General features: G+C 47.6%; 2 protein-coding genes across 2 annotated transcripts; one reads left to right on the plus strand and one right to left on the minus strand.

The window, feature by feature from the left end:
- Positions 1–458: 458 nt before the first annotated feature.
- On the minus strand, positions 459–19,492 carry supt5h (SPT5 homolog, DSIF elongation factor subunit). Its single transcript, XM_039622309.1, has 30 exons — positions 19,337–19,492; positions 19,044–19,137; positions 17,094–17,253; positions 16,943–17,008; positions 13,925–13,936; positions 13,776–13,845; positions 13,288–13,356; positions 12,997–13,062; positions 12,883–12,913; positions 12,544–12,612; positions 12,026–12,277; positions 10,786–10,875; positions 10,592–10,662; positions 10,405–10,510; positions 9,732–9,822; positions 8,989–9,125; positions 8,194–8,349; positions 7,073–7,219; positions 6,851–6,997; positions 6,576–6,701; positions 5,696–5,780; positions 4,672–4,779; positions 4,480–4,595; positions 4,198–4,315; positions 3,492–3,597; positions 3,251–3,409; positions 2,537–2,705; positions 1,974–2,171; positions 945–1,040; positions 459–843 (listed from the first exon to the last, which is right to left on the minus strand). Exons 2-30 carry the CDS (start codon positions 19,128–19,130, stop codon positions 703–705), a joined length of 3,249 nt encoding a protein of 1,082 aa, XP_039478243.1. The 5' UTR covers positions 19,131–19,137; positions 19,337–19,492; the 3' UTR covers positions 459–702.
- Positions 19,493–20,040: 548 nt separating this feature from the next.
- Positions 20,041–20,871, plus strand: triap1 (TP53 regulated inhibitor of apoptosis 1). Its single transcript, XM_031751852.2, has one exon. It carries the CDS (start codon positions 20,173–20,175, stop codon positions 20,395–20,397), a length of 225 nt encoding a protein of 74 aa, XP_031607712.1. The 5' UTR covers positions 20,041–20,172; the 3' UTR covers positions 20,398–20,871.
- The last annotated feature ends 1,672 nt before the right edge of the window (positions 20,872–22,543 follow it).

The following is a 22,543-nucleotide window of genomic DNA, read 5'->3' on the forward strand; positions in this document are numbered from 1 at the left end:
AAATTGTTTTTAAAAAAGCTCCAACAGCACAAACAGTGCAGCTCAGGTGAAGCCTAGCAAGCCGTTAGCAGCTACAGCCACCTGTGTCACAGTCTACCTGTCAGTCAATGAGGCCACGCCCCTAATAAGGCAAACTTTAAGCCTTAATATTATTTTAACAGGCAAGTTATGAAAGTGTTCTTGTTTAAAAAAAAAAGAAAAAAGGAAATTATCCACAGAGACCGAACAGTGTGTCTGTGGGGACTGACTCACTGCTGCCTCTGCTGGATGTTGCAGGAGCTGCAGCGTTTGGTAGCTGCACAATGGTGGAGGCCCGCAGACATCCCCGCTCAGCTCAGAGCAGCTAAAATAACCGTCCTCTGTCAGAATCTGATCAGCTGACTGCATCGATTATCCGTTGCTATGACAACCCAGCCCGTGACAGCGCCTCATGGCTTTGACACAACAACAAACAAAAATGTCAGTGAATCAGTTTATTGACATGTTACACATTATTTTCATCCTGCTGCATCAAGAAAACCAAAGTCACAGACAGAACATGGAGGACAAGCACTAAAAGCAGATTCAGACCGCTAATAAGAAAAGAAGAAAATAAAAATGCCAAAAACAGAGAGACCCGCTGAACTGCACACAGAGCCAGATGTGGTTTTTGGATCTTTAGGGTAATAAAAACCAGACGTTTGTGTGGGAGCTCTGCGAGGCTCAGTGCTCGAGGCGGCCCAGGAACCGCAGGTTCAGGATTTTGAGCTGGTCGTCCAGCTCCATGCGCACGATGCCATCGTCTCCGTCGATGCTCAGAAGGATCCCCGTGGCCTCGCGGTCCTCTCCGAGAATCACCTTCACCTGAAACAGGGCATGGCGAACGGAGCGTTGAGCCTTGCACGCGCTCTAAACGAATGATCTGCAGACAGCTGAACGCTGGAAACAGCGACTGTGGTTCTTACCTTGTTGTTTTTGGTGGGCGTGACCGGCTCCAGGTGATCGCTGCTGACGCTCACCACCTTCTCAGTCTCCTGCATAAACACCGAGCACATCCCTCCCTACACACGCGCACAGACACACACACGCACAGACACACACACACACAGACACACACACCAATGAAAAATATTCAAAGCAGCTGTTTTAAAATCAATTTCAGCCACAAACAAAGAAACTGAACAACAACAAATCCGTTTCATCGGTGGGCCGGTCATGAAGCTGCGCTCAGGTCTAATGGTTACTGCATGCCGGCCAATCAGAAGCCTCAGACGGCCTGACATCACAAAGGAGCTAAAGGTGCACATGTCTGTGCTCCTGTCCACATATGCAAGCAGAGTTTCAGGTGTTTCAGCCTGAGGCGCCGTTTTTGAGGCCAAAACTGTCTGCACGCTAAACGGTGAAGTCTGTCAAACACTTGAATGTTCCCGACTTCCCACATTAATGGAGGCGTCTTCCTAAACACCGTGAGCGGGAGGCCAGAGAAACATCACGAGGTGACGTTGAAGCTAAATTTGCTGTCAGAGTTACTCAGAAATGATTCAGCTCCGCCTGTTGTAACAAACATGAATTCCTTAGTCCAGATTGTGTCGATATTGAACAAATTAACGCTTCCTGTGAGGAAAGGCTTTCTTTTGTGTTTATAAAGGAGCATTTATCTTGATCCAGCGAGCCTCCATCCAACAGCAACAGTCAGCAGGAAGCAGAAACAGATGAGCTCTTAAACGCTCGGTGAATTTGGAGACATTTCACAACTGTGATGCAGCTCTAAGCAGCAACATCTGCGTGCCCGTTCCTAATAATACCTCAGATCATTGTGTGCGAGAGCTGCATCTCCGACTCGCAGGACAACATTTTTCACAGATTTCACAACATTTCATCCTCGAGCGCAGCCAGATCTCCCAAAAAACATTTCTCCGGGATATCAGAGACTCGTGGGGAGCGAGAACGCCATCAGCGCTGCTGCGCGTCACGAGTTCAGACTCAGATCTCACCGTCACACTCCGGATGACCCCGGTCTGCCCCATCAGGTCCATGAACGAGTCCTTCACTCGGACCAGGATGTCGGTGGTCACCCAGTCGCTGCCGCCCTGCTCGATGTTGGAGCCCGGGGTGTGAGGGTTGTAGCCTCCAGGAGAGGGCGCTCCAGGCGTCATGGGACTGTAGCCCACGGGACTCGGACTGGGACTCGCCTGTGGAGATGACATGAACAAATTTCTGAAAACTACAGACCTCCACAAACAGAAAGGTCCTAAAGCAGGGGTGGCCAATTTCAGGCCTCGAGGGCCGGTGCCCTGCAGGTTTTAGATCTCACCCTGGGTCAGCACACCTGAATCAAATGATTAGTTCATTACCAGGCCTCTGGAGAACCTTTAAAATCAGCTGTGTTGGATCAAGGACACATCTAAAACCTGCAGGACAGCGGCCCCTGAGGCCTGGAGTTGCCCACTCCTCATCTGAACTCTGATTAACAAAAGAAATCTTAAAAAAAGAACAACAAAAAACCCAAAACACAAATATTCAGGAAAAGCCCGAGCAGCTCAGCATCGTTGTCTACCTGGTAAGCCATGGGGGATGGTGTGGGGTGGTAGCTGGCTGGTGAGTGCGTATTCTGGTAGCCGACAGGTGAGGGCGCCACCTGGTGGTAACTCTGAGGGCTGGGGCTGGGCTGGTAGGAGCCCTGAGGGGACGGGGCCGCATATGGAGAATACTGCTCTGTGTTATACCTGCACACAAAAACACAAATATTAAAAAAAAAAAAAAAAACAACACTCAGATTATTAGCTGGTGGATTAATGACTGAGTGTTGCTGCTCTTCTCCTTTACAAGCAACTATTAAAAGTTAGTATCAGAGATCTGATTGGTTGGATCTCCTGGTCCTAAAATAATAAAAGACAACACTTAAGCTGAATATCATATTCACAGAGTTCCACAGGGCTCCACACTCAGTCCCCTCGTTTTTACACTGCTAAATTTGAACATTTACAGTGAAGTGTTTCATCACTGGAAGAATACGTGCTATTTCACTATTTCGTATTCCAGCACAGTGGCAGCCCCTTTTATAAACTGTTCATGCCTTTTAAAATCTGAAGTGTTTTAGAAATGCTTATTTTTGCACACAACCAAACCTGAACATCTTGCATTCACTGTCCTCAAACACTTCCCTTATTCTCAGAGGAGGAAAACATCTCATTTGTCTCAGGAGATCTCTGGTCTACAGCTGTGACCTGGATCAGCTATGTCGCGTGTTGTTTTTGTGCTTTATACTCACATAGCGGGCGTGCCAGGTGTCTGCGGGTTGTACTGAGGGTTGACCTGTGGTGAGGGGACCTCGGGGTAACCCGGGGTCTGAGGGTTGGGGGTCGTCCCGTAGGCCTGAGGGGACGGAGAGGGTTCGTCGTCGTAGCCGAAGTCGTAGTCTTCCTCATTTCTGAGAAGAAATAAACCACGTGTTAGACAGAAAGAAGAAGAAAAAGAGAAGGGAACGCTCGGTTTAACGGTCACTGCGTCACCTGGACGGTGTGTTGGGGTTGCTGGGATCCCAAGCTCCGCTCTGACCTGGAGTTCTGCTTCCATCATGCAATGGGGTTTGAGATCCATAGTGGGGCGTACGGCTTCCTGTTAGGAGGCAAAACATCCTCTCGGTTAGAGGCAAGGTTAGGACAGTCACCTCTACGCTGATGACACAGTCCTTTCCACACACGCCCACTCTACGGTCCAGTGTCAGCACCAGCTCCCCTTGTTTTTAATGGGCACGTCCCATTTGGACATAAGTCACACAACAAGTCGAAGCAACTTTATACGAGCACCAACAGTTGGCTATATTTAGCTTCAGACCCTCAGGTGAAGAGTTAAAGGACCACAACAACCACCAGTTCAAACTGGAGGAGGTTACTGGTTAAGCTTCAACTAAAGGCGGACCTCAGAACAGTTTAATCAGAGCCAGGCTCAGAGAAAAGTGAGGCGCTAATTTAAAAACAATGAACTCATCCATTAATCATCATTATATTCACTGATGAACCAACAGCTCCGCCCACTGCTGTTCTTGCTCCCACCTGGTAACACAAACTGAATATTGATAACACCTCCACGTTTCAATTTAAAGCTGTTAATTTTCATCTGTTACAAAGAAAAGCAGAAATTCAATCGGAGGAACACGAACCCCAAAAAATAAATACGTGTTTTTAACCGACAGAAGACGACCAAACCGTGGCCTACCGTCGTGCAGCGGAGTCTGAGATCCATACATTGGTGTCCTGGAGCCGACGCCATACATGGGAGTCTGGGAGCCGTAAATTGGAGTACGTACATGGGCGGAGGTTAACCCACTGGGCCTCTTAGCTCCACCGCTGCAGAGAAGAAGGGTCGGGGAGGGAATCATGAGCATCAACAAACACAGCTGCTGCCAGCACGGAGGAAATGGAAAACCCACATTAAGCTCCATTTGAATGTGTGTGAAGGACTCAGCACGGAGGAAATGGAAAAAAGAAGATTTGCGACAGGACGGTGGTTAATCGCTGTTAATCGCTGTCGGTCCACAGAGATGGTCTGACAGGTGGAGTGCAGCTCCACCCTGGCCGTGGACTCGGTTGCATCCTTCACCACACCAATGTATCCTGGGAAACAGAGGCAAAGCCATCAGCATCGACCCCTCCACGGGTCTCACCTTCACGCTGATATCCTCGGTCTTACCTTTGTAAGGACCCTGGGAGATACGGACCGTCTGACCAATCAGCTCGTTGTCTCTTCGTCCTCGGCCCCGCCCCATTCCTCCTCCGCCTCCTCCTCTCTGCTGAGCACCTGAAAGCCCACACCAGCACCTCCATCAGTCAGCGAATCATTTTGTTTTTTAAATTTTTTTAATTTCCTCTTTCACACCACAGAAAGAAAACCGTGACGACTCGTCAGCATCAGTAAATGACTGACCACAGACAGTCGAACAGGTCCAAACATCTCTGCTTCCCTCAACATTTCTTATAGTCAGAGACAGAAAAAACAAAATGAACGGTCTCTGCTTTTGCACATTAATCATAAAGACAAATTTTAATTGCTTGTTTTCCTTCCATGACATTGACACAGAGCCACACGCCTCCACGTTCCTGAAAAGTTCCTCTGAACGTTATGAGACTAAAACATCTTTGACCCCGAGAGATCTGGATGACCCCTCTGGCTCCAGATGGACGTGAAAAAAACAAATCTGGTCAGTAAATCGGAGGCGCCTCAGAGACGAGACGTCTGTGCACAGGAAGAACCAAGGTATGAATAAATCCCACCTGTCAGAGGCACTTAGTGAGAGACCTGCAACACGCCATCGTCACGCCAACTCTGGAAGTGCTGGGAAATCCCCAAATCTTAATCTGATCAATCAAGGTAGGAAGAAGAGTCATGATGACTCTTTCTATAAATCTGATTCATGAAACAGTAACAGTGTTTGAAATGCTTCTGATTGTACTTCACAGAAAGAAAGAATCTGACTAAGCTGAACTAAAAAACTCCAGTTGCTTGATTGATCGATCGTAATCAGGGAATCTGGATTTCAGTGCGGCTCCCCCGTCAGTTAGCTGCAGTCACAAACAAAGCCAGATATACGCTTTTTTCTCTTGAGTGAAAAAGCTTCAGCTAAACTTTAACTGCTGACTTATTTTAATCCCCTCATTGCGTTTTCCAAAGAGTGCCCCCCCCCGTCATTAAACCGCTGTGTGTTTCCAGCACTCACCTCCTCCACCGTGGTGCATGGGGCTGCTGATGCGAGGGCTCATCGGTGCGAATCCTCCCACTGTGAAGTTGGTCACGTCTCTGGGCTAAAACACACAAACAGTCAAATCGTTCAACATGTAACAAGAAATCTGACGAATCATTTTCTCGGCTGCGTGTGAAACACTGGGCGAGTCGGTCCAGTGAAAGCGTGGCACGCTCTGCAGAGGTTGGGTCAGACTCGGTCCAGGACTGCTCTGCTTTACACTTTTACACATTTGGAAGAGAACTGGCACCTCCGAGGCCGTGGCGGCGGGCACACTCGGGGTCGGGGGGGAAATTGAATCGATTTCATGAGGTGCGGAGACGGGCGCAGCGTCTCCGAGTGGCGAGAGGAAGCAAACCCGTCCACTACGATCCGACCCTCATCTTCAGAAAGAGGCAAACACACGGCTGTGTGTCTCGGTGACATCATAGCGCAGGCCTGCTGCCACCGGTCTCATGCTGACAGACTTATTAAAGACAGGATGAGTCTAGTTCCCAGCATGAAACACTGCACATGGCAGTAATCCTTCCACATATTCACACGGAAAACTTTTCCTGGCTTTGATATTGTTGATGAAGGCCCTCCACGTTTCACCCCAACAGCCCAAACACTGTTATATAACCCTGGATGCTCCTCAGAGCTCCTTCACACTCAAAACACATTTTTATTCAAGTTCCCAAGGACAACATCCAAGGACGACTTTGAGAAATCCTCTCAGTCCAGTTCCTCTGCAGGAATCTGCAGTCACCGAGAGATTTGATATGGTTATGTGAGATATTAGAGGGCCTGGAAAAGCAGAAGACGGGTTTTTTACTTTTCAGGCACAACAAAGAAGAAGCGAGCATGAGGTGCTGACCTTAGATCCGCCCGCCAGCACCAGGTGTCTGGTCTTGCAGACGAACATTCCTCCGTTCTCAACCAGCTTCTTACAGTGGAGGAAAGCGAAGCCTCGGAACAGGTGACGGATCTCGCCTTCACGGCCCTGCAGGAGGAAACACACGAGCGTTAAAGGTTTCTGTCTGCAGAGTTCAGCTCTGACACTCGAGCGGACAGTGACGCTGACAGCAGCTTTGTGTGAGTTTAAACGTCATGCTGACATAAATATTTAGCTGTGGGTGAAGTCGCGCTTACAGAGTGCGGCCCGTCAATGACTTTGACGATGTCCTTCACGTGAATGCTGTTCTGCTCTGAGTCCAGCGCCACGGCGAAGCGGTTGTCCTTCCTGCGGTTCACCGCCTGGTGGCGCACAGTCAGCACCTTCCCGTGCATGTTCAGCACCTGACAGACAAAGAAGTCGTTTGTTAATTGTCGATCAACCCCCGCGCTTTCTGCGTTCCCAGAGCGGACTATTACCTGGAACGTCTCCCTCTCCAGCCGAACAATAACGCCGACCGTCTGCGGGTCCAGCTGCACCAGCTCGCCCCATTCGTGCTGCCCCCCTACGTCAACGCCGGACGCGGTCTCAGAGCAGAGCTGCAGGTCTCTGGGCAGCACTTTCAACTGCAGACAGGAAGAGCGGATTTGTGATCACAGACATGTTAGTAAAACGGTTTCATCGTTTAGTCTCTCCTTTGATTCAACGAGGAGAGCAAAGACATTTGGCACCAACTCAGCAGCACATCAAAAGTATTTAGGGACCAGCGTTAGTCTGAACCCCAAAAACGAGAATCTGAGGTTTGTCCTCCGGTGGGTGGGCAGCCTATCACAGGCTCCTGTGTTGGCGAGCAGTTTAAGGACTATGAGACACACGACACAGAAGAAGAGTTCACAAAGACAAAAACGTCAAAGCATCAGCAAAAAATGAATCTCAGGAAGAGAGAGAAGAAAAAACAAAGAGCTATGATATCAATTATTAGCTATGATATCTCCAAATCCTCCCCACAGGGACTTTCCATGTGTTCTAGCTGTCAGTCGCAGGCTTGTTGCTTCCATAAACACAGCTCTCTTCCAGTAAATCAGTCGGAGCTGCCAAATTGTTCTGTAATAGCACGGAGCTGTCCCAGGAGGGGCACAAACACTCTGTAGCTCAACTTTTCAAATCAAGCCATCACCGTCACAGTCTGATCTTTCCATCACTTAACGACATCTTATTTTCCACTAGAGGACTCTAATGACCTGAAACTCTAATGACCTGAGACTTGGCAGAGGGGGACAGGGGAGGGTGAGGGGCAGAGAGGTGAGGGGCGGAGGGTGAGGCCTTTTCTCCTCATTCTCACTCGAGAATGAGGAGAAAAGGCCTCCAAAAAGTTTATCTACTCGAGTTTATCCTCTGAACCCCCATACTTGTATTCAGGAGATGGGCGGGGCTCTGTATCTGTATGACATCACACAGATCCAGGAGTGAAAAAACTGTGATAAAGTGAGCGTGAGTCTCATGAGGACATGCACTGAGCTCGTTACCGAAGACTGTGCTCACCATGTAGCAGGAAGTCTGACAGGAAGCAGAGAGGAGCAGAACACTGTAAACCGCTTACCTCGTGCATGGTGAGGTCGGAGAACAGGATGACAAAGTTCTCCTCCACTCTGACGATGAGGCCAGTGTCGCCCTCGTATCGCCCGGCGATCACCTTCACGTGGTCGCCCATCCGGAAATATTTTCTCACCTCGTGAGCCGGAAACTCCAGAGGGTCCTGCACGGAGCACACACAGGAAAACAGAGGGGAGGCAGTCACGGGCAGGGCAACGTGAATATGTACGGAGTTACACGAGATAACATTTGATGCTGCGTTACAGTAAGTCCCGCCCCCACTACTCCTCTGCACTGAAGAGGTGTGGCTCTGAACGAATAACCAATCAAAAGGTTAAAGAGCTGCCAAACCAACACCTGCTGCAGAAAGTGGCAAAAATGCTCCAAACACAGCGTTCCTGTTAAAACCGTGAAGTTTGTGCGACGTGAGCTTGGAGGAGGCTTCGATCGACAAAGGACGAGTGCCCCCGTTTACCCCGTGAGGCTTTATTTAAAACAGCAGAGACAAAGATGGAAAACAGCTTCCTGGAAGCTGAAGAACAGTTCTGACATGTCTGTGGCGCTTCAGCAGATATTACTGACACACTGTGGACTGCTGTTCAGCATCAGGGCATTACTGCAAGTGTGTGTGTGTGTGCATCACATCGTTGTGAGGACAGAAAACTGGCATGCTACTATACTTGTGAGGACCAACAGGGACAAAACACCCGTCCCCACAAGTTTGAAAGCACTGTTGAGACTCAAAATGTGTCAATGAGATGTCCTCACTAAGATATGAAAACGAGTGTGTGTGTGTGTGTACCTTCAGGTCCTCGTGCTTGGGCATGATGGTGATCTTGTTGCCGTCCACACTGAGGATTTTTCCCTGCAGGTTGATCAGCTCGCCCTCACACACCTCCACATTGTCGCCGGCCTGCAGGTTGTGTTCACGCTCCTTACCTGAGCGCACACACACACGGATTCAAACTGAAGCTTTGTTGTAATCACGGACGACTTCATGTTTTCCACGTAGTGGGTTATAAACCAACTGTTTAAGTTGTGTTTAAGTTGAAAGAACACAGGTGGAAGAAAACATGCTGTGTTTTCTTTTAAAGTGTCACCAACAGTAACACAATCAGTGGAACACAGTTCTGTTTAAACCAATGAAAACTGAACAACTGCGAGTAAAACTGTGACCCAGGTATGAAATAATGACTGAGAGCTGATTAAAAACACGTTCCAGTAAAAACATAATCATTTTTAGTGGCGTTCCCAGACTCTCTGCAGTGCTGTAAAAACTGAGCCGCTGCGTGACTCAGCAGGCAGGAGAAGCAGCAGTGATTGTTTCTGTATAACTTTATCCGTCTCTCACATCGTTAAGGCCCGCTCTTCTTATGACAGGATTAGCTGACTGCGGCAAATTCACCACAGCGGCACCTTCATTCTCTTCCTTTTCAGCTGTGCTGCCGCGCTCAGGATCATCGTCCCACGCTGTAACCGTGGGCCCAACGGCCTCGCAGACGGCAGTTTTCACAGGACTGCAGAGAGTTACATAAAGACTCGTACCCGACTCTGTGACCACCTCCAGGTCGATTCCTTCAGGCTGGTCTTCAAACTTCTCGAGCTCTGACAGCGTGGGCTTCACTCCGTCTGTGATCTACAACAAACAGACCAAAATGACCTCACAACGCTCATTTTAACTTTAAACTTTGGATCAAAATCGGGGACATAAACTGTGGTAAAAAGCCAACCGTTAGCTTCTCCTCGGTTTAATTTCATTTATTATCTTGGCCAAAAATAAAGCTCTCTAAGAAACGGGGCTGGCAGCTGTTTGTGTGAGGTTTAAAGTGCTCAGCTGTGCAGTGGTTAGGGGCTTGGCAGTCTTAAACAAACATCCTGCTGCCTCACTCTGAGCTTCACAGACGGAAAATCACACATGACAGAGTGCTTCATGTAGACTTTATGAGGACGAGCAGTGAGATCTGCATGTTTTACATCACAGTGAGCACGTTTCACGAGATGATGATGATTTAAGAGAAGATGTGAAAGGACACTGACAGGATTCACTTTGCGTCCCTAATCGTGCGGTTTGGACTGTGTGCATCGTTACAGCCGTCTGTCATCACCTGCAGCAGGCTGACTGACCCCGTTTCCTCTGCAACTCTCTCTCTTATTTAAACGAGCTCTGAGCACAGATGCCAGGTTCACAGTAACAGTGAGTCTGAAGAGTCTTCCTCACCACAGCAGACATGGCAAAGCTCTTGAAGAGGAATCCTTTGCGGCTGTAACGGTTCCCCTCAAAGATCATGAAGTCTCCGTCATGGCTGACCTCTCCTCCCAGAGACCTGAGGAGTGAAACCACAGAGTCTCATCAAGCTGCCGCCTCAGCGAAACCCCAGGATGCTCGAGGCCGGACAGGCCGTTACCTGATCTTCTCAGCATCAAACAGCCTCTGTGGAGGCCTCTTGAACTTCTTCCTCTTGGCAAACCAGTCTTTCTGTAACACACACACACACACACACACACACACACACACACACACACACACACACACACACACACACAGTTACACATCAGAGCAGCGACTCGAGTGAAGAAAAGACCTTCGACTTTGACCTACCAGGCTCATCTTGGCCTTGATGCGGTCCAGGTCTATCCGAGGGATCATCTTCAGGGAGATTGTGTTCTGGCTCGGCTCCACGTAGTCCACCTGGAGAACAGAGACGTGACGTTTACGCTCACGGTCTGACTGAGGAGCAGCTTACGCTCCTCCGCTCTCGCGCTTAAACTTTAGCTTTTGTTTCTCAGGAAGTGGGGAAGATAGGGCTGTTCGATATAACGATATATATCGGATGACGATATAAAAACATCTATCGTTTCATTTTACGCTATTGTTTGTTTCGTGGTGTCGCAAAATAAACTGTTTACAGCAACATTTTTTCATGGTTTTGATGGTCACTGTAGAATTTCTTAAAGTTCTCTCTGTCTCTTATATTTAATTTAACCACACTACTGACAGACAAACACCTGTTTTTATGCGTTGTCGTTAGCAACAACGACGGTATCACCATTTCGTGTCCGCTTGTTTATTTTCCACATAAATCTTTCACAATAAAGCTCAAGATCCTGTTGAGATTTTTCAAAATAAACTGAATCACGTGAAAGATGCAGAGTATTTACGGATGAGAAGGAAAAAAAAAAAACAAAAAAAAAAAAAAACAGCCGTCAGGTAACGGGCTTTTCCCCGCAGCACGCCGTGTAATAAATACTCACAAAGAAAACGGCGGCCGTTACAACTTATGTCTCATGCATCCGTTAAAATACTCGACTCCAGGTACACGACGCCCAGCTGGAAACACTTTACGCAAGTCAAGCTGCCCGAGATTCACAGAACTTACAGAAAATGTTAAATTTTTGTGATTTATATCGTTATCAGGACGATAGATGTCTTATATCAGGATAAGAGATTTTGGTCATGTCGCACAGCCCTAGGGGAAGAGGTGCTGGTTAGCCACGTGACCGTAAGCAGCTGTTTACCAGCTTCAGCCACACATGGCTCCGAGTTTACACAGCGGTCATTTTACGGCTGAATGAAGTGGAACTTTATCAGACGACAGAGAAATCAGGACCTGAAGGGAAGCAGACTGGAAAATGGCTGTAGGGTAAAGCTCGGTTTAGCCTTGTTTGTTTGGCACAGCGGAGCAGCTGTAATGTTGGTGACGGGTGACTGGTACAATAAACAGCTCCTCTCCTCCTGCTGGGCTGAAGCTGGAACATGTGACCTTTAACCCCCAGGAGAGCGCTCGGACTACGTAAACATCGGCAACATGCTTTGAAATCTGCCCTCCCCCTCCGAGTACCTGAGCGATGTCGTCCTTGTACAGGCCCCGCTTCAGCCTGACCCACGACTTGGGCTTCAGGTTGGTGACCTCCTTGACGACCTTCAGCACGTCCGTCATTTCCTTGATGGGGACCATCTGCTGGTTCCAGAAGCCCATCCTCAGGTTGCCGATGCCCTCGATGGCAGCCTTGACGTGCGTCTGCTTGTACGACTCCACGTAGATGTAACCCTTCACATGATCCGGGGCCACCACGGACTTGATCTGCAGAGGCTGCAGGGTGAAGGAGAGGAAGATCAGCAGGTCTGTGAGTTTCTCTGTACCAACACCCAAACGAGGAAAATCAGCTGTGACCTCTGACCTCAGAAACTGTGTCATTGGTTATTTCTCTCTAAGGGACAATCCATTCAGGTCACAGGTTCTTTTAGTTGTAGGTGTAATAAAAACTGTTGCCTGGTAACAGGTTAAAACCCTCTGCTGTCCTGTATCAGCAGCACAGAGAAAACTTCCAGCCAATCAGAAGCGAGTGATGTTCTTACCGTGTCAGTGAACTGGTAGGCGATGAACTTCCTCATCAGTGCGATGGCGGTCGCCCTCTCCTCTCCGATCTGCAGAGACAGGACGCGTCATAAAGGTGTGCATCCTCCCTGTGTGTGTGTGTGTGTGTGTGTGTGTGTGTTCCTGTCTAGCTATCTTTGTGAGGACCGAAATCTGCATTTTACTATACCTGAGGACACACAACCTCTCCAAAGGATCTGCAGAGACAGGACGCATTCATAAAGGTGTGCATTATGTCAATGAGGGTCCCCTGTGTGTGTGTGTGTGTGTGTGTGTGTGTGTGTGTGTGTGTGTGTGTGTGTGTGTGTGTGTGTGTGTACCTTGCACTTGACCGTCCACAGGTTGGGGTCCCTGATGGCGACAAACACACATTAAATCATTGTAATAATCTCAGCGACGTCTGGAAGCTTATTGGTGGATCAGTGTTTACATACTTGACTCCAGGAAGAAGCTGCTGCTGGGTGATGTCATCAGAAAGCTCCTCGGACCCTCCAGAGTAACTGCGCACCACAGAAGAAGAAAAAGCAACAGTTTTAGTGTTCTGTCACAGTCTGTGTGAGAAACAGTTTGTCCAGCTCGCCATCGTGCGCGCACGATTAAGAATCATGTGATTTTCAGTTTATGTCAGAAGACTTGATTAAAGTAACCGACGCTGGCAGCTCAGCGTGTCGTGGTGTCTGAGGCAGAGGAGCCAAACCTGCAGGAGGAAGGACAAAGGTACTCACTGCTCCCCTCCAGACGACTTGGCGTACTTCCTCATGTAGTATTCGCCCAGCGCCTCCTCCCTGGAGTCTCTGCAACACAAAGACAAACTCAATGTTCACGTGTGAGCTGTGAAGTGCGCCGTCAAACTGAAGCTGATAATCTCAGTGACACGTTATTCTGTTTAAAAACGCAGGCCGGGGTGCGGCGCCGGGAAAAATTCAGCTTTTGTGTTTTCAGCTGGTCTGGTTGGACGGCACTTTGTGCCATTTAAATAACATCTAGCTTTTATTTTAGCTTTTTATTTTACTTGAAAGGATAAAGATTTCAGCCGAATGAAGCTGTGCAGACGATACTCGTGCCCCTTGTCAACCACAGAGTCTGCTACCTGCTGTGAATGGCGGAAAGCCACGCCCCCAATCGGACAGGCAGATCAAGCTGTGGCTTTCAGTCCATTCCTAATAAAAACTCTCTTGACTTTTATTTTGGCGGTCAAAAACAAAAGCTTTACCTCCAGAGGTTCTGCAGCCGCCTGGATCCAGAGTGATCCTCATCCAGAACCACGTGGTCGATGTTTGACACTGAAGGCGAGAAGAGGCGGTTTGTTTCCAGTCGGATGAACTGAGGAGTGTTCGACAGTTATGACATAAAAACTCTTACCTTCAGCCTCCTCTGCTCAGGACCGCCCAGAGAGAGAAGAAGAGGAGTGAAAAAGGGGGAAGAGGGGGAGGAAGGACAGGAGACAAACCCAAAAGGAAGGGAGAAAGTGTGAGGAGCCAAAAGACAGTGAGTCAGGCAGCAGCAACACAAAGCATGATGGGAGAAAGACACAAACAAGAACATGGTGATTATCGGTGACGTGCAGCACGGGGGAGCATGGAGACGTGATGTGGTTCAGGAGGAAGTACAGCAGAAACACAGCGCCGCTGTCAGCCAATCAAATCAGGCACGAAGGTAACCGCTCACCCAATCCCATTTAAATAAAGTTAGAAACAAGCAGCGGGGTCGGCTCGAGCATCCGCGGTGAAGTGATGTCACCTCGCTCAGATCAGAGAGAGGCGAGCGCACGTTACGGCCCGTGTAAGCTAGCCGTGGCCGTCACTGCCGCTAACCCCAGGGTTGGTCCAAAACGCGGGTTTACGGCTGACTCGGAGACGTCAGCGTCACCGAAGGAGCTCAGAGATCAGAGTTGTTGGTTGTGATGATGTCACAATGGGTCCCACGTCAACCAACGCAGTGGCGCTAAACTAAGGTCAACACGACGCCGTAAACATCCTGAATCTACATATCGGCTACCCGGGCAACCGGCACAACGGTTTTGCTTTAGCTTTTTGCTTCGATTCTGTTTCTACTGTACATCCACCTTCAGCAAAGCTATGCAACACCACCATTATCATCATCAGCATCGTCATCATCATCATCACAAAAGCTCCACCCACATTGGTTAGTGTGTAAACTGAAATCATGGCAGCTCCGTCAGGTAGCAGGTTCAGGCAAATGATCACACTTGGTTCTCTGAGAGTCGTCTTAGGTTCAATTTAAAGAGTTTCTACTTTCTTTAATCTGCAGTTTGGAGTTTTTTGCTCAACGAGCCAGTCATGGATTTGCCCTCGGTGCTTCCTCGCGTTACGCCACACACTCACGAATGCAGCAATGCTGAGATGAGGTGTGGTGGTGGGGTTAATACACTCAGGGACGTGGGTTTAATCAAATGGATGGGGCTGGAATCCTATTTACAGCATGGGCATCGATGGAAAACATCAGAGCGGGAGAGCGTCGGGAGCAGATTTACCGTTAACTGGAGGCCGCATGCACGACAGAGGAGCCGGCAAGACAGAGAGAGCAGAGTCAGAAAACAGCCTGCACACATGGACATCACACTGTAAGAGCGCCACTTCCTGCTGAAACGATTGAGGGTGTGCCCGTGGTTCGGTTCGTGTTGACGCGAGTACTGACAAAGTTCTGGACGGATCTGCGCCCCGAATAAGAAGCGGCTCAATGTTTCCCACCACATCATCACAGACACAGAAATCGGGAAACATTGAGCCATTTCGGCAGCCGACAGCTGGAAAAAAGATGATTAACGACCTCAGCGGCTAGCAGCCGACCTGCACTGCTGGCCCGCCTCGCCTGCGGTGACTCGAACTCTGGTATAAAAAAGTCGGGTGGATTGGACCACACGTGGCCGGGTTTGAGTCCGGCCCGCGGTGCTTTGTAAGCCCTGAAAAATCTAGCGGTGATCAAACATCCAGCTGCTCCTGCGTCTGTTCATCACACAGATTAAACTGAAATGATGACACATCACATGATCCTGAGGCTGACAGCTGATTGGAGAACAAACACAGATTTGATCTTTTGGTTTGACTCATGTTGCTGTTTTTAAACAAGCTTAAAGGACTTTTCCAGTGAAACAATCATGGTTGAGAAATATGGAATTAATTTTCAGCAAGCATCTCTCTGGTGAACAGACCGGGATAAATATTTAAGGAGATGATTGTGGTGTTTCTGCACATTTCAGCCCATTAACTGCACATCACACACTCGCTGTTTTCCTGCGGAGTGTTACCACATGTTTGGGTTTCTTCATCCAGCCAACGTGAAACTTTGCTTCACTCGTGCTGGTTACTGCAAACTGCCCAGGAGTCACACTGTGGGCCTGACGTGTCTGTGACTGTTGTCACTAGAAGCCTTCATTTGTGTTGAACCGGGTGGAGGGGGGGCAGCTCCGAGCTTTGGCGCCGCCTCGTAGGCCCGAGCGTTCGCAACTCCTCTGTAAAACTGATCAGCGTGGCAGAACTCACAAGAACTTAACCCAGAGCTTCACGGGAGGACAATCACACCAAACAGCCACCGTCTAACCGCTGCCAGCAGCTTGCAATGATCCGAGTAGGCAACACGAATGTTGGCAGCAGGGACTCGACTGCTTCTATTCTGCTTCTACTCCTGGATCGAGTGAGGGCTGCTCAGCACCTCCATCTTGGTGCAGTTAAGCTGCCGTCCTGCACCGACCACGCCGTGGAGCAATTTCTGAATCTGGTCCCCTTCTCAGAGGCTCGGGCTGGACTCTGATTGTAAGGAGTTAATTTGATGTTCTGTGAATGTAGACGGCAACAGATTTGTGATTTTCAGCCATTTACTCATGGAGTTCATGTAACTGCCAACCTGTTCCGCTCAATCACAAACACACAGCAGCTCACTGCCATTTTAGCGCCGCCCTGATGCACTAAAGTCGCTTTGAAGACGGGCTACGACTAACGCGGACCTCGTTCCCGTCCTCAAAGCAACAACATCACAACAGTTTGGGTTGTGCTGAATACCGATCGGACTCTTTGAGCGTCACTGTGTGAAACACGGACTTTAATAAGAACCTGCAGAAAAACAAAAGTGATGCGTCCCGAGGCGGGATGGCGACGCCTCCCCGGCTCGATGACAAACGTGAAAACGAGCTGAGGTTACACCTCAGCAGGTGTGCTGTTAGCAGACTGGGATCGTGTGGCACGTTCAGTAATCTGTTCACTGGGTTTAATGGATGAAACCAGTTTGTGCTGTTTAAAAAAAAGCAACGTGATTAAACAGACACGATCCATCAATCGGAGCCTCGGGATCGAGTCTGGAGTTTAAAATAAATCTGAGCTCATGCTGAAGGATTCGTAACAGCTCTCATCTTCACTTTCTTACCTTTCTCCAAAATATCCTCCGCTCCGTCCTCCCACTGATCCTCATCCTCGTACTCATCGTCCACATCTGGACAGACAAACACAGGGTCAGACGTGCATCATCATCATCATCATCATCACGAGGAGTCTGAGAGACTGTCATCTGTTCACACCAGCTTCATCCAGGATGAACCCTCCGTGTCTCGGCTTCTTCCTCGGACGATCGTCGTCGTCATCCTCCTCCTCTTCTTCGTCGTACTCCTCCTCATCCTCCAGGTCCTCCCCCTCCTCATCCGCTACCTTGTCACTGCCCACTGGGCTGCCCGTCTCCTCCTGGTGACACAACAACAAAAGCAGATGAAAATTAATCTCCTGCATCCCCTCTGAGAGTCTGCTGCTTCTCCGGTTCTTCCGTTTTTCCAGGGATCTTTTATAAACACCGCCTCAGAGATCTGAGCATCATCTGAGCAGAGACCCCGACCCTGCAAATCTGACATTTTTCCACTCAGAAATTTGGTGCCATTAAGGCTGTTGGCCTATCGTCAGTCAAAAATATCTCTGATGAATAATTAAGTCAAATTTCCCGTCAGACGGTAGAAACTGCAATGACATTTTTGTAAAGTAACATTTGCACGTCCTTTATTTATCTGGGTAAAGTCTCATGAACACTCAAGAGTTATATTCTAGAGCGTTTGGTCGAAGGCGGCAGCTTTTACAGAAACATCACACATAAAACAGGACATTTAGTTTTACATTAAAATAAAAATAGCATTTGTTTTTAAAGCAGTTGTATGGCAGTCGAGCACCACCGAAGTGTTCGAGCCCAAAGGCACATACAGCAGGTAAGTGCTATGATTTAAAGTCAAAGAGATGCTGTAACCATTTAAAATGTAATAACGTATATACGGAACTATCAAACATACGATAAATATATAAAGTAGAATCAAAAGTATGACTGTGTAAGAAAACAAAACACGACGGTGGTGATGTCACTCGACTTCATTTTACTTATTTCCTGAAGCTCTATAAAAAAAAAAATTGCTTGTGATAAGTCCAGTGTCTCTTTTCATTTATCAGAAATTTTCTCTTTTAGTTGAAGTCGGTGGTGTGACCCACTTTACTCTAACACCACCCCCACCCCCGAGAAGAAAAACAAAAAAACAAAAACAGAGTAAAGTACCTGTGGTCTGATGCCACGCAGGGATTTTTCACAGGTGTTACTTTCATTTTGATTAAGAGCCAAGCCGTTACTGTGGGTGACACCACAGATTCCCGAGGGCAGAGAAACTTTATCATCAGCATTTATGGAGTTATTTTACATTAAATATGAACATTTATTCAAAAGAATACTACTGTTTTTGGTCACTATTAATCCTCCTTTAGTCCGGTAGGAGGATCGTGACTCATTGTGTCACTGGTGTTATTGTACGTTTCATTTCTAACACATCACGTGTGTCATATTTAACACGCTATTGTACCAAATAAACAGCTGCAAAAATATCACACGATCACTCTTTAACAAACCAGAGTGAAAACAATAGAGCAGCTCCTGATTTCCTGCATTACATTCATTATTTCTCTGTGACTCGGGAAATAATAGTTCATAAAAGCCTTTAAAAATGCCACAGGAGTAACACCGGTGCCAAAAACACCAATGCTCTTTAAGTTAATGTACAAAAACAGACAAAAACAGAAAAAACATTAAGCTGTCATTTATGGGAAGTCAATAAGTGACCACATTATTAACGCACCATCTGTAGAATGAGCCTCAACATTTGAAGAGGACTGCGTGGATTATAACGTGGGCACAGAGCAGGTACAAAAACTCAGTCATAAAGTCACTTATAGAACTGGTTATTTACTTTATTTTATATATAGTCCTGCCATAAATCCCGTTGACTGCAGCAAATTTACCGGAATAAATAAGAACATTAGACAGAAGACACACATACACACACGACCGGGTTTGTCCCTATAAAGTTTCTTAGCTTTTTCTTATAAATTGTGCCGTTTTTATGCAGGTCTGACTGCGTTCTTCCTCGGTATCCTACCGCACATGTCGCAGCTGCGCTCTCCTCTCTGTTTACCTCCTGTTAGCACACGTAGCTTGCCGGCTAGCTCACCTCATTCTCCTCCACTTCCTCGGCCTCGCCATCGCTGCTGCGCTCGCTCTGGTTGTCGGAGAAGTCGCTGTCCTCGCTGTCGGACATCTCGTCTCTGAGGACAGAAGCGCTTTTAGCGACGGAAAAATTCACAAAGCAGCTCGGTGAAGTTTGAATCGAGTCCGGCTGCGCGGCCACAACAACCAGCAGGGCCAAGCAAGAGAGGCTAATGCATAGCACAGAGGCAGGGTCCAACAACCTCTTCAGCAGCTGCAGTCAGAGCTTAAATAACGAGCTCCGCGGATCTTCCTTACCTGCTTCAACCAGACGGAGCCGGTTTAATCCAGATCTTTGATGAATAAATATGAATATAAGCTTCTTTCTGTCTCTGATGATTCTTCGCGTATTCTCGGGGAACAACGAGATTTCGGAAAGCTGCTCAAAAATTCTCGCGGGGTTTCACACAATAGGTAGGTAAACGTTGACGAGGTGCCACTCCGCCATGTTTTTGAGAACACGTTTGTTTCTTCAATTTATCAAACGGCTAAAGTTTTTTAATTTTTTTAAAGATAATTCATAAATGTAAAAAAAAGTATACGTATATGTACATATAAGTAAATTAACCAAACACATATATCTTTAAGTTTTCCAGTTTAGAGACTAAGCTGTTTTATTAGAGAAAATGCATACAAAATAATTATTAAAAATAATCAAATAAATAAAAACTACAAATAAACAACACAAATCGTTAGAAATAATGAATTTAAACTTGCTACAAAGAAAAACGGAAGAGGAAACATACAACTACACACTATTTATGACTCTTATTTGCCACAAATGATTATGTCAGCCTTTAATTTTAATAAATAGATCAACATTTGAAATATTTACATTATATAACTATGTATTTTTAAAACACTTCGAGTTCATAATTTCTCCTCAGAGTGAATGCCTCTTTTACATAAATCTTTGTTACGTCCACACGCAGATACGCTGTTCGACTTTTCGCCAAACCAGCCAATCACATGGCGCAGGCAAAGGAGAGTCACAGTGCGCATGTCGTTGTCGCCGACAGGGTTGAAAGAGCAGGTAGGTCCTCCAGGTTTCGCTCCTCTGTCGTTTCTGAGACGAGCGGTGTTTGTTCCCGGAGATGAACAGTGTGGGGGAGGCCTGTACCGAGCTGAAGCGGGAGTACGACACCTGCTTCAACCGCTGGTTTGCCGAGAAGTTCCTGAAGGGCGACCGGAGCGGCGACCCGTGCACGGAGAGCTTCCGGAAGTACCAGCGCTGCGTGCAGGCGGCCATCAAGGAGAAGGAGATCCCCATCGACGGCGTGGACTTCATGGGGCCCAACAAGGACAAGCCTGAGAGCTGATGGAGGACTGCTGGGGAAATCCTAAAAATGTACACCACACTGAGCGGGGTCCACGAGGCCCACCGAGCATGCGCAGGAGCGGACAAGCTGCTGTCGCTGGGGTTAGAGGGTGAAGCGGCCCCTGAAAGGACCGTCTCCTTAAATATAAGCTTTTCTTTTACTGCACAGCTCTGTTCGGACTTCCTTTCTCACCAGAGACACTTACAGCCCGGTTCTCCTCCAGAGGGCCGATGGAGCAGCTGTCAGCCATGAAACTGAGCTAAAACTGTCTGAATCCAATTACTAACCAGCTAAAGCTCCTCCATGACGGCCTGTGTGCGCGTTATGAAGCAGTGGCAGCCTGTAACCATGCATTTACACAGCTAAAATAAGATGTGATGCTGAAAACTCTTCTGACTAATGTCATGTGTGCAAAACTCAATCTTGCATTGTACAAATGAATTAAAGGGAGCTCGGTGTTGGAGCAGGACTCTTGCACATGGTGTGTTTTTACTCAAACAGCAGGCGGTTTGTGGGGTCGACGTCTCTCCTTATTTTTCTGCAGGTTATTCTTTATCATTCTGAGTATTTTCAGTGTTGAGACCAGTTCTGTGTCTCATTCTTCCTGTGCCTGCGACAGATGTTCAGATTAAACATGACCAGAGTTCTGAATCGGCCCATGCTGTGCACTCAAAGCACTTCATTCTCTCACACACACTCAGTGGACGGTCACCTCGCCGTCCTTTGGGTTCTTACTCCCCGGATGCTCTGACTTGCCAGCCCGGTGGAGCCGGGGATCAAACCACTGCCTGGTACTGGGCTTGGTTTGTGGGGGGTGTTCGACGGAGGGAGCTTAATGAGTTCATAAGCCAGAGTCAATGTTTTCAGTGCGCTGAAGGTGGCTCTATTTTCACCATGACAAATGCTCAGAGTTTGAGCTTAAAGTCAGCTGGGAGCACCACACTGACTGGTCCTCTGCATGCATCCAGCCAGTAACACCAGTAAATGAATGCAGCTGTTCAAACTGGTGATGCAGAAAGTTTTTGTTTTTTTAATGTTTGGTCTTAATCTGCTGCCAAGCTTCACTGATGCTAATAGAACACAAGAAAATAATTTAGTTTCATCTGCAGGCTGTTAATCAAGAAGAAAACGTACTCGCTCATTGATTTCACTTTGGCTCGTTGGGCGACAAACTAAAGTGGTTTACTTTGAGGCCGCGGGACAGAGAGCGTTAATGTTTAAATGTTTCCCAGCAGCAATGTTAGAGATAAACAGCAGCACTGAGCGCGCTCAGAGGGAGGTTCCATAAATTTAGTTATTGTCCCCGCAGTGTGTCTGGTTATTACATCACCAGGATTTTCTGCAGCCTTACTCTGTGTGTTATTTCTATCACCACTGTTGTATTTTACTATAATGTTTGCGCATCTTTATACAAACCGAAGTAGAAAATAGCTGTTGTGTAAAATGTAAACAAAAGCAATGCAGTGATTTCAAGTCTCATAAACTGTATTTTATTCACAGTAGAAAACAGAAACATATCAAACTGTGAAAATGAACAACTGTGATAAAAATATGAGCTCCTTGTAAACATGATGGCAGCAACACGTCTGTAAAAGTAGGACAGGTCCATGTTTGCTCTGTAACATCAGTCTGTGATGGTCTGATGGAGGATTCCAGCTGCTCAGCAGTCCTGGCTCTGCTTCGTCCTCTTGTTGCTTTCTTGATGCTCCAGATGTTGTCAGCTGGTCAGAGGTCTGGACTGCAGGTGGGCGGTTCAGTGGCCGGACTCTGTTCCTCTGAAGCCGTGAGGCTGGAATAGATGCAGTCAGAGGCCTTCCTGAGAAACACATCTGCTCGGAGCAGATGTTGCTCTCCAACCTGTTTATACCTTTCAGGACTGATGGAGCCTTTCCAGATGTGCCGGTTCTGAAATTGTTCCACAGTTAACAGACACAGTTTGTGTAGATTGGCGAGCTTCTGCTCATGAGTTGCAATATGATCCTTCCAGCTGTTTCTTCTTAGTAACTGCGGCTCTACCACTCTTTCATTGAGCTGTCCGAACAGTTGCTGCCGTCAAAATGACCTAATATTTTTCTGTTTTTCTGATATGTTTCCTGTGTTGTGAATAAAATGCGAGTTTTGTGCTTCCATTTTACACAGACTCCCA

Source organism: Oreochromis aureus, linkage group 14 (assembly GCF_013358895.1).
Source record: "Oreochromis aureus strain Israel breed Guangdong linkage group 14, ZZ_aureus, whole genome shotgun sequence".
NCBI classification, from domain to species: domain Eukaryota; kingdom Metazoa; phylum Chordata; class Actinopteri; order Cichliformes; family Cichlidae; genus Oreochromis; species Oreochromis aureus.